At 33.4% G+C, this 17,376-nt stretch overlaps 1 protein-coding gene across 1 annotated transcript in view; it reads left to right on the plus strand.

The window, feature by feature from the left end:
• Positions 1-9,304, plus strand: part of CDH12 (cadherin 12, type 2 (N-cadherin 2)) — a 277,650-nt gene extending 268,346 nt beyond the window's left edge. Inside the window, 4 exon segments of the mRNA XM_014546325.1 lie at positions 398-519; positions 3,529-3,646; positions 4,462-4,713; positions 8,160-9,304. Of these exon segments, the coding sequence (XP_014401811.1) occupies positions 398-519; positions 3,529-3,646; positions 4,462-4,713; positions 8,160-8,659 (992 nt within the window). The 3' untranslated portion in view covers positions 8,660-9,304.
• The last annotated feature ends 8,072 nt before the right edge of the window (positions 9,305-17,376 follow it).

Raw genomic sequence — 17,376 nt, forward strand, 5'->3', positions numbered from 1 at the left:
TGTGAATGATTCTAACCAATAATGTTTTAATTATGTGGACACAACATAAAAAATGTGTGTTTTATCCAGTGAAAAATATTATTATTGGTGATTGGTTCTATGAACTAACCCTGGTAGGATGGTGACCCTCATGATAAACTAACAGCTAAAAGGTTGGCCTTACTTTGGTGGTGAGTTTCAGGATTAAACACTGGTGTAGTGCACTGGTAGTTCTCTGAGAATGAAACATTGTTACCTCATTTACTCATCTCTTTCTTATTTATACTCAGTACAACACCTCAGTGGGTCATTGGGATTCCAAATAAAGGTTGAATTAAAAAAAAAATATGCTATTTTCAGTATAAGCAATAACTGACCAGATTTTTTAATTATCTTTTCTCTTTTTATATTTTAACAGGTAACACATTATTAACCAGCAAAGTCAGCATATTGATTAATGTCCTAGATGTCAATGAATTTCCACCCGAAATAGCTGTGCCATATGAAACATCTGTGTGTGAAAATGCCAAACCAGGACAGGTATCTTATCAATATTGTTAATTAAGAGTGTATAAAGGCCTATTCCATGCATGTGCTTTAGGTTGTAAGACTATACATGAATATGTACACACACAGTAATGAAAGTTTCTGTCAAAGTCTTTGGATTTATGTTGGTGATCGTGGGCCTCCAGGTTTTTTTCTACCTTATTATAAATGAATGAATGAGTGAATGAATGAGTAAAATACAATAATGGTTATCAGGCATAAACAGATAAGTGTATTTCATGAAAAAAAAATTTTGACTAAACCAATCTGTGCACCTAGGTTCCAAAAGAAAAAATATGTTAATATCCTTTAATTTGTTCTATATTCAAAACACCTTTAAGTAGTGTAACTACTCCTTTAAGAAAATATGAAGTTTTAATTTTTACTTGAAAAAATCTTAATATTTAAAAAGAATGCATTTTTTAAAAATGGCATTCTTTAATCTATATTATTTATTTCATTTTGACTGTCTTCTATGCTGTATAGGACATTTGCCTCATAGTTTTAAATCTGTGATGTCCATTACCATAGGGCTATTAAATTTTTAAAAAAAATCCATGTTCTGACTTATGCTTGTCCTAGTTCAAGTGTGTAATAGCTGTATGTGGTGTGAGTAGCTGTAATTTTGGTCAGGGAAAATACAGAAACATCTAGTGGATGATGCTGCTCTAATCCTTCTTTTGATAATTGAGGGGAAACTATTAATTTTATTTCAGCATGACTAGTTTAGTCACATTTTCCCAAGTGATAAACACCTTAAATGTACCCACAATTTACATAGGATGAGCCCAATGCCTGTTTTAGTGTCTGAAATAGTAGATGCTGCATAAATGTTTATACAAATACAAAACCTGATTTAGTTAGTTGGGGAGTTATAAGAAGTTTACCTTAACTTAGTCATTTTATACTTTTCAGATCCCTCCTCCCCATACCCAAAAGTCAATCCTTTATTTTTAAGTAATTAGGGACATTAATTATTTCATATCAATCGGAAACTTGCAATGCACTAAATGAAAGCCTTTTGGAAATAGAACTCTGCTTAAGGCTTCTATGTTTACCTAGTAAATTAAAGGCTTTAAAAATTTTGGAGTAGTGGAAGTTACTAGAGATAACTTCATTTTTTAAATATCTTGACAAATTGGTGAGAAATACATGTATCCTTGGAGGATCTTTTGCTAATATCTCTCTGTTGGGCTTGTGTGCCCTATTGGGATACATTTATGTACAAAGCGTAACCCTGAAATGCCTCTTGGGATTGCGGAGAGTGTAGTACATGAGCATCTTCTGCTTTGACCTCAGCCATTCTGCCCTTCACCTAGGAGCTATGCATAGGAACTATTTATCTTTTCTGAATTATAATTGAATATGTATGTATGTATGTATGTATGTATCAAAATAAGAAACAGAAAAGAGAAAGAGATGAGGCTGTGTATACCAGTAAATTTTTATATATTGGATCAGCAAAGATTTATCTGGGAGTTATTTTCCCTAGGGCAATTATTCCAAGTAAGTGACAGTTATGCCCCAATTGTCATGTCTCTTTGGTGGTTGAATGACTTTTTTTTATTCAAAAGTTATGTTCTTGATATGCATTAATGTTACATACCTTTAATTTAGTAAATAATTATGCTACTTGTAAGTAGCTAAAAGAAAATAAAACAAAACTTGAAAAACAGTCCTTAGTGCTCCAATAAGTTAGATTTTTTGGATGAGATGTAGATCTGAGCATATGGATTTGTGTGAAGTTAAAGTTTCACAGGGCCTATAGGGTGGTTCTTTGGCTACATTACCACATTTCATGATCTGACCTTTGGTGTTGAATAATTAAAGTCTCACTTATGATAATCCTGCAACTGATTCACACTGAACCAACGAACTGGAATTCTCATTAGAGGACAAGTTTGTCAAATTACAAATTACTGATACTGCACCAGACACTCCAAGTCTCAGATGTGTGTGTGTGTGTGTGTATGTGTGTGTGTGTGTATGTATACACACACATCTACATCAGAAGGTTTGTCAGAGTCATAAAATTGGATTTTAAGTATGAAATTAAAACAAAAAGTAGATTAAATCACATGTTTAAGGGCATCAATCTGAGAAGATACGATGCATGCTTTGCCCACTGGGACCAGGATATGGCATTCTAAATCTAAGGTCTTTCTTTGGATTCAGATGAAGTCAAGGAGCATGATCGCTAAGCCAGCACAAGGCTCTCACCTTCTCACACAAAGTTCCTGAAATTTATTCTGATGCAAGGCCATTGGATATATTAATTACTGAATGCCTCAAAACCATTCTGAGATGCTTATTTATGAAGTGAATTATCAATTTCATAGTTGGGCTCTAGAAGTAATTTTTAATCTCCAAATACTTAAAGGCATTTTAATGAAGTATCAGAATTTTAACTACAATAAAACCCAATGGGGACAATTTAGGGAAAATCTTTGAAACTGGATGAAAACTGCTTTCTTTTAAAAAAAAAAAACCTGAAAAAAATCTACTTTTACCCATTGAGGGACAGCAAACATAACAACAGAAACAAATGTGCATCCTTTTATCTCTCTCATCATTTTATTTATTTATGAAGTAAAACTCATTCTCACAAAATAACTATGCTGAAATTTTGCTAATGTCAGGGTTTTTAAATACTCACAGATTTTGTTCCAGTAAGCATTTTCATACTTTGGTTCAAAAGCACTTATTTCATCTAATTTAAAATGCAAGTAAGTACATTTTAATTTTATTTTGCCTACTGGTGAGTACAATGCTATTAAGCTTTTGAGTTATGCAGATATTGATTTGGAGTGAACCCATACGCTATCAATGTTTACATATTTGTACATTAAAATTATTTGTAAATAATTGATTTACTGATATGAATCCTCAATGTGTCAATTCTGTCTACTTGCTTGCCTCATTAAATAAACTTTTTAGCCTGGAATGTAAAATTCCCTTTGAAACTGACGACTGACTTCAAGTTTCATCTCCACTTTGTTTCAGATCATTCAGTTAGTCAGCGCTGCTGACCGAGATCTTTCCCCTGCTGGGCAGCAATTCTCCTTTAGAGTATCACCTGAAGCTGCCATCAAACCAAATTTTACAGTCCGTGACTTCAGAAGTAAGTACCACATAAAAATTTACCTGTTACCATGGAACTTTGTAAAAGGACACAAAGAAGAACATCAATACTTTTCCTATAAGCACTTCAATTCATAAAATATGGAAATTCATATATGAGAAATACAAAATTCCAGGTAGCAGTACATGAAATATTTAGAATGCTATTGTCTTAGACTATTTCAAGTAAATATGGCTATTACTGATTTTATGAAAAATAAAATATTTTTTGTAATTAAAATGGTGATTATTGTAATTCATGGTGGTATTTAAAAAATTTTATGAATCTTAATGGTATTAACACACTTTATTTTCCTTTAGATGTTACTCTAACATTTAAATTTTAAAGTTTATATATAGACATAATTTGTTGGGGGAAAATCAAGTGTTAATCTGAAATAGCAATTTGATATTTGTTGTGTTTTTAAATAATAGGTTGTAAGGTAAGATTTTTTTGCAAATTCATACTTGTAAAAATTTGTCCTGCTATCATGTGAGAAAATATTCACAGAAGCATTTTTTCTCTATGAGATTTTGATGTCATAATAAATAGGTAAACACATATATTTCTTTTTTTGTACACCATACTATACTCTTTCTAAATAGCAAATGTAATTCTTTTACCAGAGAAGAATAATGTTTCTTTTTCCCCTAAGGATTACTTTTATTAATTTAATTTTTGGCATCTTTCATGACAAAAGAATTAAAATATGATGTATTTTATTAATTTAGAAAGAGCTTCTTACTGTTTAGCAGACATCCACTTTGAGGTGAAGCTCATAGTAACCATCTTTTCATAAATGTCATGTTTTGTAGACAACACAGCTGGAATTGAAGCCAGAAGAAATGGATACAGCCGGAGGCAACAAGAGCTGTATTTCCTCCCTGTTGTGATAGAAGACAGCAGCTATCCTGTCCAGAGCAGCACTAGCACAATGACTATTCGAGTTTGTAGATGTGACTCTGATGGTACCATCCTGTCTTGTAATGTGGAAGCAATTTTTCTACCTGTAGGACTCAGCACTGGGGCTTTGATTGCAATCCTGCTGTGCATTGTTATACTCTTAGGTGGGTTTCAATATTAACCATTTCTCTTTTTTCCCTCCTCTCCCTCCTCTCCCTCCCTCTCTCCCTCCCCTTCTTCTTCTTCTTCTTCTTCTTCTTCTTCTTCTTCTTCTTCTTCTTCTTCTTCTTCTTCTTCTTCTTCTTCTTCTTCTTCTTCTTCTTCTTCTTCTTCTTCTCCTTCTTCTTCTTCTTCTTCTTCTTCTTCTTCTTCTTCTTCTTCTTCTTCTTCCTCTTCTTCTCCCTTGCTCTCTCTCCTGTATGTCCTAAAATTACAATGTAAATCAATGTTTCTTCACTGAGATGATATATTGGGTTAGAAGGAAGAGTATCTATTTATATTGAATTATATTTTAGGAAAGTTAATTTTCTATTTTGGATGTATAGCATCAGGCATAAATAAATAACATAAGCAAAAATACAAAAGTTTGTTCAAGCCTTAGAGGATTTCCAAACAATTACAGTTTGTGGAACTTGCCGCAATGAAATTTTCTGTAACAAATATCCTATTTACTGTACTGGCTTCTCCACTTATTTTACATCCTAGTGATTATTACTCCCTAAGATACTATATAGCCATTAAAAATACACCAGATGAATAATAGTTCTCAAACATTAGTTTAATAAATACTAGTAAAGAAAAGAGGAAGGGGAAGAAAGAAATAGAGATAAACTAAGGGAACCTCTAATTTATTTTTTTCTGTTCAAACAGCCAGCCAGAAGTGATTTTTTTAATATATATTTTATTGATTCTTTTACAGAGAGGAAGGGAGAGGGATAGAGAGTTTAGAAACATCGATGAGAGAGAAATATCCATCAGCTGCCTCCTGCATACCTCCTACTGGGGATGTGTCCCCAACCAAGGTACATGCCCTTGACTGGAATCGAACCTGGGACCCTTCAGTCCGCAGGCCGATGCTCTATCCACTGAGCCAAACCGGTCAGGGCCAGAAGTGATTTTTATTCCACTTTTCTCACATCTCTTCACATCAAAATTCTAGCCATTTCCACTGGAACAGAAGAGACCACACTGAAATATCTAGCAGTACGCCAGATGAAAGGGATAAAAGTAAATGTATTCTGTAACATCTCTGGGAGAATAAACACAAACCTAGTTAGGGATTTCCCTCTTCCATCAACTCTTCAGCTGACTCCATTTCCCGAATTAATTTATTGCCAGGGAATTACAAAAAGTGAAGAGAGATTTTCTGGGGTTATTTTAGTCATTATTTTAAATTCAAATTGCAACAGATACACAGTGGACACTGTGGAATCAGTTTATATATGAATGTTTATTATTTAACCACACAAAATCCTGACAAATGTAGACACCTCCCTTTATTCCTAGGATTGAAAACAAAATAAAAAACACAGTGGGAGGTAAAGGATGGAGTAAGGCATTACACAATAGTTTGTGAAGAGCAGTTTCTGGGTCATAATCTCACTTGGCTTGGAGGGCAAAGTTCTAATTCAATTTACATTATGTAAATATTACTGTAAATATTAATTCCACACAAGTACCCTGGTGTGTAGAACAAAGTATTTTCATATCATTATAATTTATGGTAAATTATGTCTGGCATCTGTTTGTGCTGATGACAGAAACCTTAAAAGGGAAGATTCAAAATAATGTTCTCACATCTGAAATAGAACATGATCAATTAGATGTTTAACTTCAAATCAACCAGTCCTCTCTCACACTCTTCTTTTCTCTAAAAGCTCTTCGAATCATAGAGTTTTGCATATCAACCCAGCATGACGTGACATCTTCTGGATGCTTGCTTTTGGCCACGGCTGCTGTTACAGTGTAGCAGTTATTCTTGCTCAGGTCAACCTTATGCATTGCCGTCCATCACTTATTCATCCAAACACTGAGTGTCCCCAGTGCACCTGCTCTGGTCTAGATTTGTTACTTTGCTAGTATACAGCAGTATATGTTGGCACTCTTAATCTTGCCATGGGCTCTACTTAAAAGTCCATCCATTGTTTGACCTTCTTAACTAATGTCAGGCTCCTTGAAATCTTCCAGCTTATTCTTAACCATTTTCATATCCTTCCTAGGTAAGGGGAAGCATAAGAATCTTGTGCTGCTTGGATACCTTTTAGGCGGCCTTCAGGCATATCTATCTAGTCTCCCTCTCACTGGTGGCAACGCTAAAGCTATTTTATATGCCAGGCTTCTCTGTGAGGTTGCAGCCTCTCATGTTCTCCCCAGGTGAACAAACAATAAAGACTCCCTTTAGTTCTGAAAGTTGCCTAAACTCTGGGAGGAGCCTATTCTACAGGAGCTCTACCTATCTCTCCCCAGTCTTTTCAATTCATTAAGCTCTAATTTTGGAGGAAGAGGGAATAAGTGGACTTTCATCATCCTATGGCAAGAATCTTCCAGGCTTTGCTGTGGTAAATCAAACACATTTTTTCTTTCAACTATTATCATCACTACGGAGAAGAGGGGATATGTGACCAGTGAAGCTGAGTGCTGACTTCATGGTTTGAATCTGTGCTTATTTACCCATAGAAGAGAGACATGATTTAATGATGGCGATGAGTCAACATAGAAACAAAGAGATATTCAATAATGAGAGTATATTAGTTAACTACTTCAAAGTATGATCATGCTTCATGAAGGTAATATGGATACCAGGCATTTGGCTTGGAAAATGTCTCAATATAGTAAGACACAGAATTTAAATAATTAGAGCTATTAGATAAATAGATTATAAAACTAAGGCCTTTACATTGTATATTCTTCTCTTTTTCTCTTGCTTATTTATTGCTTTTAAAAATTATAACAGGATGATTTGTGTTTATTTCATTAAATAAGTTAACATAATTGGGAAATCTAGGTATGAATAATACCTAATTATTGTTGATGAGCTATAATATTCACATTTCATAATACCAATGCTATACAGCTCTCTGTATATTTACAAAAACAATGCTTTTCTTTTTAAAATATATATTTTATTGAGTTCAGAGAGGATCAATGATGAAATAGAATAATCAATAGGCTGCTTCCTACATGCCCCACGCTGGGGATAGAGCCTGCAATTGGGGCATGTGCCCTGACCAGGGAATTGAACATGATCTCCTGGTTCATAGGTCAACACAACTACTGAGCCACTCTAGCTGGGCAATAACATTCTTCTTTTTGTATCTTTGTAAAAACACTTTTTACCAGACAGTCAAATATTTAAATATAATGCATGTTATATTTGTTGTAACAAGGCTATAATTATTTGAGTCTGTGAATAATGTGGCTATGATTTCTTGTTAGTTATAGTTTTAAAATTAGGTTGAGTTTAGATAATGAAAAAACATAAGCATGGATCTGATTCTTACTGATTTCAGTGACAGTATGTTATTAAATAAAATCAGTCAGCCCTGATCAATTTTATTTTTATGAGGCGATGAACTGACATATTCTCAACTTTCAATGTTTTGTCTTCTAGTCATAGTGGTGCTGTATGTCGCTCTGCGAAGGCAGAAGAAGAAAGACACCCTGATGACCTCTAAAGAAGACATCAGAGACAACGTTATCCATTATGACGATGAAGGAGGCGGGGAGGAGGACACCCAGGCTTTCGACATTGGTGCTCTGAGAAATCCAAAAGTGATTGAAGATAACAAAATCCGCAGGGATATAAAGCCAGACTCCCTCTGTTTACCTCGGCAGAGACCGGCAGTGGAAGATAACACAGACATAAGGGATTTCATTCATCAAAGGCTGCAGGAAAATGATGTGGACCCAACCGCCCCACCATATGATTCGTTGGCAACATATGCCTACGAGGGAACCGGATCAGTCGCAGACTCCCTCAGCTCCATAGACTCTCTCACCTCGGAAGCTGACCAGGACTATGACTATCTGACAGACTGGGGCCCCCGCTTTAAAGTCTTGGCAGACATGTTTGGCGAAGAAGAGAGTTATAATCCTGATAAAGTCACTTAGGGGAGAAGCAAAGACTATATCAACAGGAGAAATTTAAGAAAAAAAAAAAGAAATCACACACACACACACACACACACCCCACAGCTTTATAGGACAAGATGTCTTTGAGTATCTGGTTTCTAGCAAGTTGCTATATTTATCATATTGTCAGTTTTGGTTTATTCTGCCAACACAAGATAAATCCTATTATATGTACTTGCTTGGTTTGGTTTTGTTGTTTTGGAAACACACTGAGACAAGCTCAGGCCTATTAAACACAATTTACTGACATGACAACCTAGAATGAAGATAGCTAGGTGGCATCACGGTGGAAGAGTGTTAGATTTTTCTTAATTCCACTAAAGTGCCTATTGAAACTCTTATCATTTAAAGTGGTGTACAGTACACTCCGCTGTGATGACATCGCAGGACTCAGAGACACAGAGGACATAAAACAAAGACAGCGTCTTCATATGCCAAGGAGCAATAGCAACATGCTGACTTATTCCTTTTGAGAAAAAAACAAAAACATACTTTCTGAACTCCATCTTCTTAGAATTCAAAAATTTTTAAAACTGTATGCCGAAACACATTTGTTTTCCCCACCCTTTCAGAAAATTGAAATATATGCGATGTTGAATTCAATATGTAAGTTCTGAATTTTAAAAGCAATGTTTGATCTTACCATTACTTCATATTAAGCTATTCATTAAAATGTTACTTTTTATCAAAAAAAATAAACTTTTAAGAAATGAAATTTTTAAAAAATCCCTCTTTCTAAAGAGAGGCCTCAGGGCTAAAACTCCACATTAAAATAAACATTGGTTTTGTTTTAATACTGTGCTGGTGGTGTGTGGAAGGTTGGTTTTAACAAGTGACCATTGAAGTCTTCATTCATAGATAAAACTCTAAGTTGTGTTTTTATGAAAAAAAATTTTTTTGGGGGGGAAGCACCATTAATTTAAACATGAAAAAATAAATTAATTATATAGCTTCTCAGAATTTCTTATAAGCTAGGGATTATGTGGTGACTAAATAAAATAAAATACATATCAAATAATACAGGATGGAATTATAGCATTCCTAAAAAGTATTTATTATACAACACTAAACAAAAAATATCAGGGACTTCAGAAAACTCAAACCAATAACTAACTCCTAAAATAAACACAAGCGAAAAGCCGGACAGTTTATTTACTTATTTTACTAACATGGATTTCAACTTTGTGAGTATGTTATTATATTGAGGCTCCAAATTGCTTCGTTACACTATGATCTGCAATAATTTCAATATAAATTATCCCTACAACTATTTTGTAAAGAACTTTTACTGTTTAATTTGATACAGATTTCTAAGAAATATTAAATTTTAAAGCATCCAGACAAACTATACGCATACACTATTTTCAAATGATCTATGTGCACTAGCTAAAAGTGTACTTAACAAACCAGATAACTATCAAGTAAGAGTATTTTTTCTTAATATTTAAAGTATACCAGTGACTACAGAAGCATTGAAACTATATATAGGAAAAAAATTTTATAGATCCATCCTGATCTATCCATCATATCTAGCTATATTTATGAAATATTTATGAATATATTTATATTTGTAAGGTTGTGAAAATAAAATTTCACACACGGGAAAACAAATAGAAAAGTAGATAATCCAGGCAGCTTATATTCAGTCCTATTCTTTACTGAGTGCTTACTTCAAAATATATAACTAATAATTATGTTGTGGCAATTTGGCCATTTGAATCTGCATTTCCCATCCCTTTTTTTGGTGTCTAATACTTGCCTTCTTGTTTCTATTAGGAATAATTGTTGACCTCATTTTTATCCCCTCACCACCTCATTACCTTTGGGAACTGCATTAGAATACTCATGTAGCCTAATAATTTGCAGTATAATATGCTTTGGAAAATATTTATTTTTAAAAACTGGTGATATGATAACTATTCTAGAGAAAAAATTAAAGCAACTTCGGGACTTGTCCTTGCAACATGATTTGATGCATATGCCTTTCCAGGAGGTTGAACTGCAAGATCACTAGGGCTGACAAACTAGTTCTTACCAGGAATTACTGCATTTTGCATCTTGTGAGAGAATATAACTGCTGTTGCACACAGGGATACAGCAGAAAAATGGTGGCATGGAGAAAACTTGTGAGGGGCAGGTCATGGTAAGCCACAGTAATGAGATACTAAGCAAAAACATAAAATTGGTGGGTCTTTTCTCCAAACTAACAAGCTTTTTTAGGTACCCCCATCTTTTATTTTTGCTGCACCGCTGCATTATTTTGCTAGGGCTGCCATAACAAAGTACCACAGCCTGGGTGGCTTAAACAACAGAACTTTATTTCCTCCTAGTTCTGGAGGGAAGAAGTCCAAGATCAAGGAGTTCAAAGAGTTGGTTTCTTCTAAGGCCTGCTCTCTTTGGCTTGTACATGGCCATATTCTCTCTGCTTCATGGCATTCCTCTCCTTTTAGTAACACCAGTCATACTGAGCCTATTCACCAAACCTCTTTTTACTTCAATTATGAGGTACTGGTGGTTTGGACTTCAAAATATGAATTTGAGGGCTAGCCAATTCAGTCCCTATCAAGCACACAGATTTTAACAGAATTTTAAAAATTATTTGATCTGCAACAAGCAACCAAACAAATAAACATGAGGAAAATAAAATCTTGAATAGGAATAATTTCAGCTCCAAGGGGGAAACCATAAGAGTGATTTGTTGAAAAGAGGTCTTTGGTGCTTATAAATTGAGAGTATGAGTTATTTTTTACACTACAAAAGCACTAAAATTAATATTTCAACACATAATTTTTTGGAATCCTTATTTATAATAACACAACCACTCGTCTTCTTTAAGCAATATAAAAATGTTTAGAACTTAAAATGGAAATTTTGGTCATTAACGATGGTTATGCTATAGTTTCATAATTACATTGAATGTTTACTTTCACAGAAATATGTACTTATATATTTAACACATGTATGTCACTGACATATTTATAAAATGCAACCTTTAATTGTTCTCAAAGAAGTATTCCATCAACACATAAGAGTAAAACAATGATACACTTGAAATAATATAAAATTGCTTTTGTACCAAATTCTATCCCTAACTGGAAATGTCATATGGAGCAACAATTTAGCCTCCCTCTCTTCTAATCTGTGGTAAAATTAACTTGTTGCTCTTGGTATTAACTAAGTTTCTTCTAAAACTTCTTGACTCTTAAGTTGCATTAGAATTACATGAATTTCATTAAACCATGTACATATTGATTACATAAAACTGATAATCATAGAGATCTTAACACAATATGAATGTCAAAATATTTGTATTATGGATTTGTTTGATTATACATTAACACTCACCACACATCGCATCAAGAGAACCATGTAACTATTTTTTAAGTAGTAACTGTCAAAATACTTCAACAGGATTGATTCGTAGAGATGTACATAGGAAGAGTGAGAAAATGCACTATTTTCCATTTATTTATTCAATCATTTATTTGAATATGGACTCAGATATGTATTGTATACTTTTTTCATAATCCAATACTACTTTATTTATAAAGCTATTTTATTTGGTAAGTGTGCCTTATACATATTCCCATTGCTGCTTAATTTTGTTTTCAGTTTATTTGCTTATATGTCTTGAGCACTTTCTCACTATCTGCCACTACAAGTTCTAGAATCAACTTGTATATTTCCTGCCCTACTTGTAGAATCAGCCATTCCTCATAAAATCTTTGCATCTCTTTATTGAAAAATTGTATTACAGACAAAGGTCTAGATGTTAAGTGTCCTCCTTGCTACTGAGGTATTAGTGATTCTAGGTCCTCTCAGATAACAGAGCAAGAAAATACGCTGTACACCAACCTCTATACAAACATACTTCTATATGTAACCATCTGTAACTTTATTAAACAAAAATTTGTTCATGCTAACATCTCCAATTCTAATACATTACCACCTGGATCACACTACATCATTAAGTATAGCCGTCTCTCTCCCACTTACGTGTAAACTCTTACTCCAAAACTAAGAAACCTGCTTCCCAATGTCTGCTTTTCATTCATGTAATTGTTTGATTTCAGCAACGTATATACAGTACGTCAGAATTATGAACTCATGCCCTCATGCAAAACAGCTTGATCAGAGTTGATTTCCTTTAGTCTTATCGACTCTACTCATTTCCAAAGTCACTTAGGTCACAACCTTTCCACTCTACTAGCTTCAGTGAGCTTGTTTCATCCCATTGCTGAACAGATTATATTGCCACATTCTGCATTCAACCATTCAATCCTCTAGCCTCTAAAACTATATATTTTTAATTTGCATACATTAAGGTTTACTTTTCATGCTGTAAAGTTCTATAGATTTTGACAAGCACATAGTGTTGTGCATCCACCATCACAGTCCCATCTATAATTGTTTTACTGCTTTAAAAAATATCCCCTGTGCTCGAGGACTCCCTCCCCGACTCCTGCCAACCACTGGTATGTGTAGTGTCTTCATAGTTTTACCTTTTCCAGACTACCATACAAATGGAATCAGACAGTGTGCAGCCTTTTCATGCAGACTCTTTCACTTATTAATATAAATTAAAGACATTCATGTTTTTGTGTGTATCAGTAATAATAGTTCACTTCTAGTTTTCATTATTTATAGCTCATTGTCTTTTATCACTGAATATCATTCCATTTTATGGAGGCAAATTTATTTGGAGCTAATTTTATGAAAGTTATATTGTGTGTGTTAAGCACTTTTTTTGCTGATGAACATTCAATTGTTCCAGCACACTTTGTTGAAAAGACAATCTCCACTCTCCACTGAATTGCTTTGACCTTTTATATTTGTGTGGATTTATTTCTGGACTCTATTCAGTTCCATGTTTCCCTGTGTCTATTCTTTTGCGAAATCATGCTGCCTTGATTACTGTTGCTTTATGAAAGTCTTGAGATCTTGAGTGTGAGTACTCCAACTTTGTTCTTCAGTGTTGGTTTGGTTATTTCAGAATTTGTGCTTTTCCTTATGAACTTTAGAGCCAATTTGTTTATATCTATCAGGTAACTTGCTGGGATTTTGATAGGAATTGCATAGAATCTATAGATCAAATTGAAAGAATTAACATATTAACAATAATTTGTCTTCCAATCTATAACACACACTATCTCTCCTATGATAGATGTTCTTTGAATTCTACCATAATTTCTGCAATTGTCTGCATATAGAATTTATATATAATTTAGTAGATTTATAAGTAATTATTTATTTTCTGGAGAGTATTATAAATGTTACATTAAAGTTTTCATTGTTAGTGCTGATCATAGGGAAACAATTGCCTTTTGTTTAAGTTGTACTTGTATGCTGTGATCTTGCTATATTTTGTTATTATTTCAGATTTTTAGTAGATGATATGACCTTATACATTCATATCATGTTCAAATAAAAAATGTTTTATTTATTTATTTCTATTTAATATATTCTTTTTATTTCTTTTTCAACTCTTTTTGTTCTATGTAAGAATGTGCTTATTGCACTACAATGTTTACTAGCAATAGTGATAGCAGACCTCCTTGCCATGCCCAAACTTCAGGGTGATAGTAATTTTTTTTTTCTTTTTAGATTCTTTTAATCAAGTTGGGAACATATATTTTTATTTCTAATTTACTGAGATTTTTAAAATCATGAATGGCTGTTAGATTTTTTGTTAAATGGGTTTTTTATGTTAAATACCTTGATGAAATTATTTTTACGTTGTTAGCTTATAGTTATAGATTAAGTTAATTATGAATTTAAATAATTTAATAGGTGCAGGGAAATTTAGGTTACTTATTTCTCTTGTATGAGTTTTGCTAGTTTGTTTTCTCAAGGAATTAACTCATTATGTCTAAGTGGTAACATTTGTGAGCATAATGTTTTTTCTGCTTGAATTTAAATGTTTGCTTCTTTGTGTGTGTGTGTGTACTTATATTTATTTATATCACTCAAAATATTAAATATGGTGGATCTATCATTTCTTTAATCCAATGAGATTATTATGTGAAGGTAGGATTTGATGTTTGATAACTGCTATATACATATTTGTCCAACTATCACAATATGGTATACCAAGTTATTGTTTAGGAAGGTAATGTGGGAAAGTCATTGTTTTTGTCAAGTGATTAAACTGATGGACACAAAAATGAGCAAAGCAAAATTCCTCATTACAATTTATAAATTAATTATAACATTCCTTAAATCCTTGAAATAGTGAAAAGGTCATATGCAAAATAAAATGAAATAAGTATATTAGGTGCCCAACATTTGAATGTTATAGCTGAAGACACAGAAATGAAGAGGAATCTCAAATAATGACCCTTAAAAATGCAGGCTTATAATGGAGCATGTAAACTAGTTACATAAGATAAAGTCACATTAAGCATATTACAGATAGGTTTAAATCTTTTGTTCTAGTAAGAATGTGACATTTTTGCCTCAGCAGTTACTCTTGTAGGAATAGTCCCTTGCCTACATACAAGTATAATGAAGAATTTACAAAGCTTAGAGAAAATTTCTGTAGAAATAGTACAATTTTTAAATTAGAAAAATACTTAGAGATTAGTCAACTCTTATTTTCAGAGACATAGTCATATAAATTTTAGTATTGGAAGAAGACTTGAATAAACATTTGGTAATAACATAGTGTGCTCATTTCCAGCTAGATACTTATCTTTCATTTCATGTACACAGTCCCATGTAAGTAATACCTCTCATTTCATAATGCAAATACAAATTCTCAACCTGATTTCAAAAGATACCAATAGTCACATCCCTTTTAAGTGACAGTTCTAAGGAGAAAAGCAAAACCAAGTAAAAAGAGCAGTAACAAAACAGTGATCTATATACAAAAGCTTCCAATCCTCTACCTTGCAAAGGACTATATAAATTTAAAGAAATACCTGCGGTCTCCTATCTCTTTATTTCAAAATCAAAGATGCCTGAATTCTGAAGTGGGCCGTTCTGTTTTACGATTCTAATCTTGCATAAAATCAGTACATTAAAAAGTAAACTTCTTTCTTATTGCAGCATGCATGCCATGTTTCACTTTGCAGTTCGCTCAGAGGAAAATGTATTTCCATCAACTTTTTAGTTATTATATTTCAACCTTTAATTTTTTCTTAAATGTGAAAACTGAGGCACTGAGAAATGATATGATTTCCCATGGTCTCAAAGCTAATAATTTTCAGGACCCTGATATGGACATGTGTTAGATTAACTTCAATGGTTAAGCTCTTTCCATCTCATTTCTGTCTCCCCTTGACATACCTAAGCTTGGTAATCGTTTACTTATCTCTAGGTTATTTCATTTTCCATTCCATGTAGAAGTTGTTTTAAAAATAGCTCCTAGATTTTTCCCCAATCACTGCCACATATCACTCCCCGTCCTACATATCTCTGAAAAAAAAAGAGTCCAACTTTACAGAGTATTCATTCTCTTTGTTCCACAGATTTTCATTCCTCCTCTTGTGTCTTATATTGGCAGGATTATTTCATAGTTTTATTGTGTGGGAGTGCCAATCCCACAGTGTCTCACACTAGTGCATAATATTTGCAACCCAGGAGTATTTGGGAATTTGAAGAATGTGTCTCCAAAGAATGTGATTTCCAGGTCACTATACTTTTTAGAATTTTTTTAATACAAATGGATTCATTTATCATTTATTTATTTATTTTTTTTGGTTATCAAGTTGTCAAGATTTTCAAGTCACTCTAAGTCAGTGGTTCTCAACCTTGGCTGCACATTAGAATCACCTGGGAATCTTTTTAAAATCCTGATTTCTGGGCCTCATCCTCTGGAAATTCTGTTTCTTTGTTATGGGGTGAGGCCACAACATTAGCAACAAAAAAAACAGAATTTCCAGAGGATGAGACCCAGAAATCAGGATTTTAAAAAGATCCCCAGGTGATTCTAATATGCAGCCAAGGTTGAGAACCACTGCTCTAAGCAATAATAATGCATGTTTATATTCTCTTGGGTACCTCCATTGTTATTCATTCATTCTTTCAAGATACATTATTAATCATGGATTTAATTCACACCTCTCAGTAAAGAAGTTCCATGGGACAAATGTATTCTTATGTTCTGTTTTTTATGCCATAGCACATGGATAGACTAACAAAATGTACTAGTATATGCATAAGGTAAGGGATTTAATAGGGGAATATTAACAATTGAGGATGGCATAATGTTCTAAATTATTCTGAGTATAGCATGACCAAATGGGTGGACACACAAGTTAATGGGACATAAAAATGGAGGTAATAAGCCCATTCTCCACTGTATGACAAAAGACAAAAGTTAAATGCAAGAAAATGAATTTTACTTTAACAGATGCAAAACCATTTTTTTTCTCTTTTCAATTTATTTTTCATTTATTTTACATTCAACTGGAGGGAAATTGGTTATTGATTTTCTGTCAGAAATTGAGAACACAGTTCCTGGAAAAATGAATGCATTCCCCCACTGGTAGAAAAAAATGCAAGTAATTTACTCTTATCCTGAAGGGTGTCAGAAAGGAAAGGGAGGTAGCAGAGTTCTCAAAACTTGTTGCAGGAAATGAATCCATATTCTTGCCAAAGAGATTCTTGACATGATCATCAAAAGCATTTATTTTTCGTAAAATTTGTCAAAGGTTGTATGTTTCCAAGGAGCTAGTAACTGTAACTATGTTTGC

Source organism: Myotis brandtii, unplaced genomic scaffold, assembly GCF_000412655.1.
Source record: "Myotis brandtii unplaced genomic scaffold, ASM41265v1 scaffold440, whole genome shotgun sequence".
Taxonomy (NCBI): domain Eukaryota; kingdom Metazoa; phylum Chordata; class Mammalia; order Chiroptera; family Vespertilionidae; genus Myotis; species Myotis brandtii.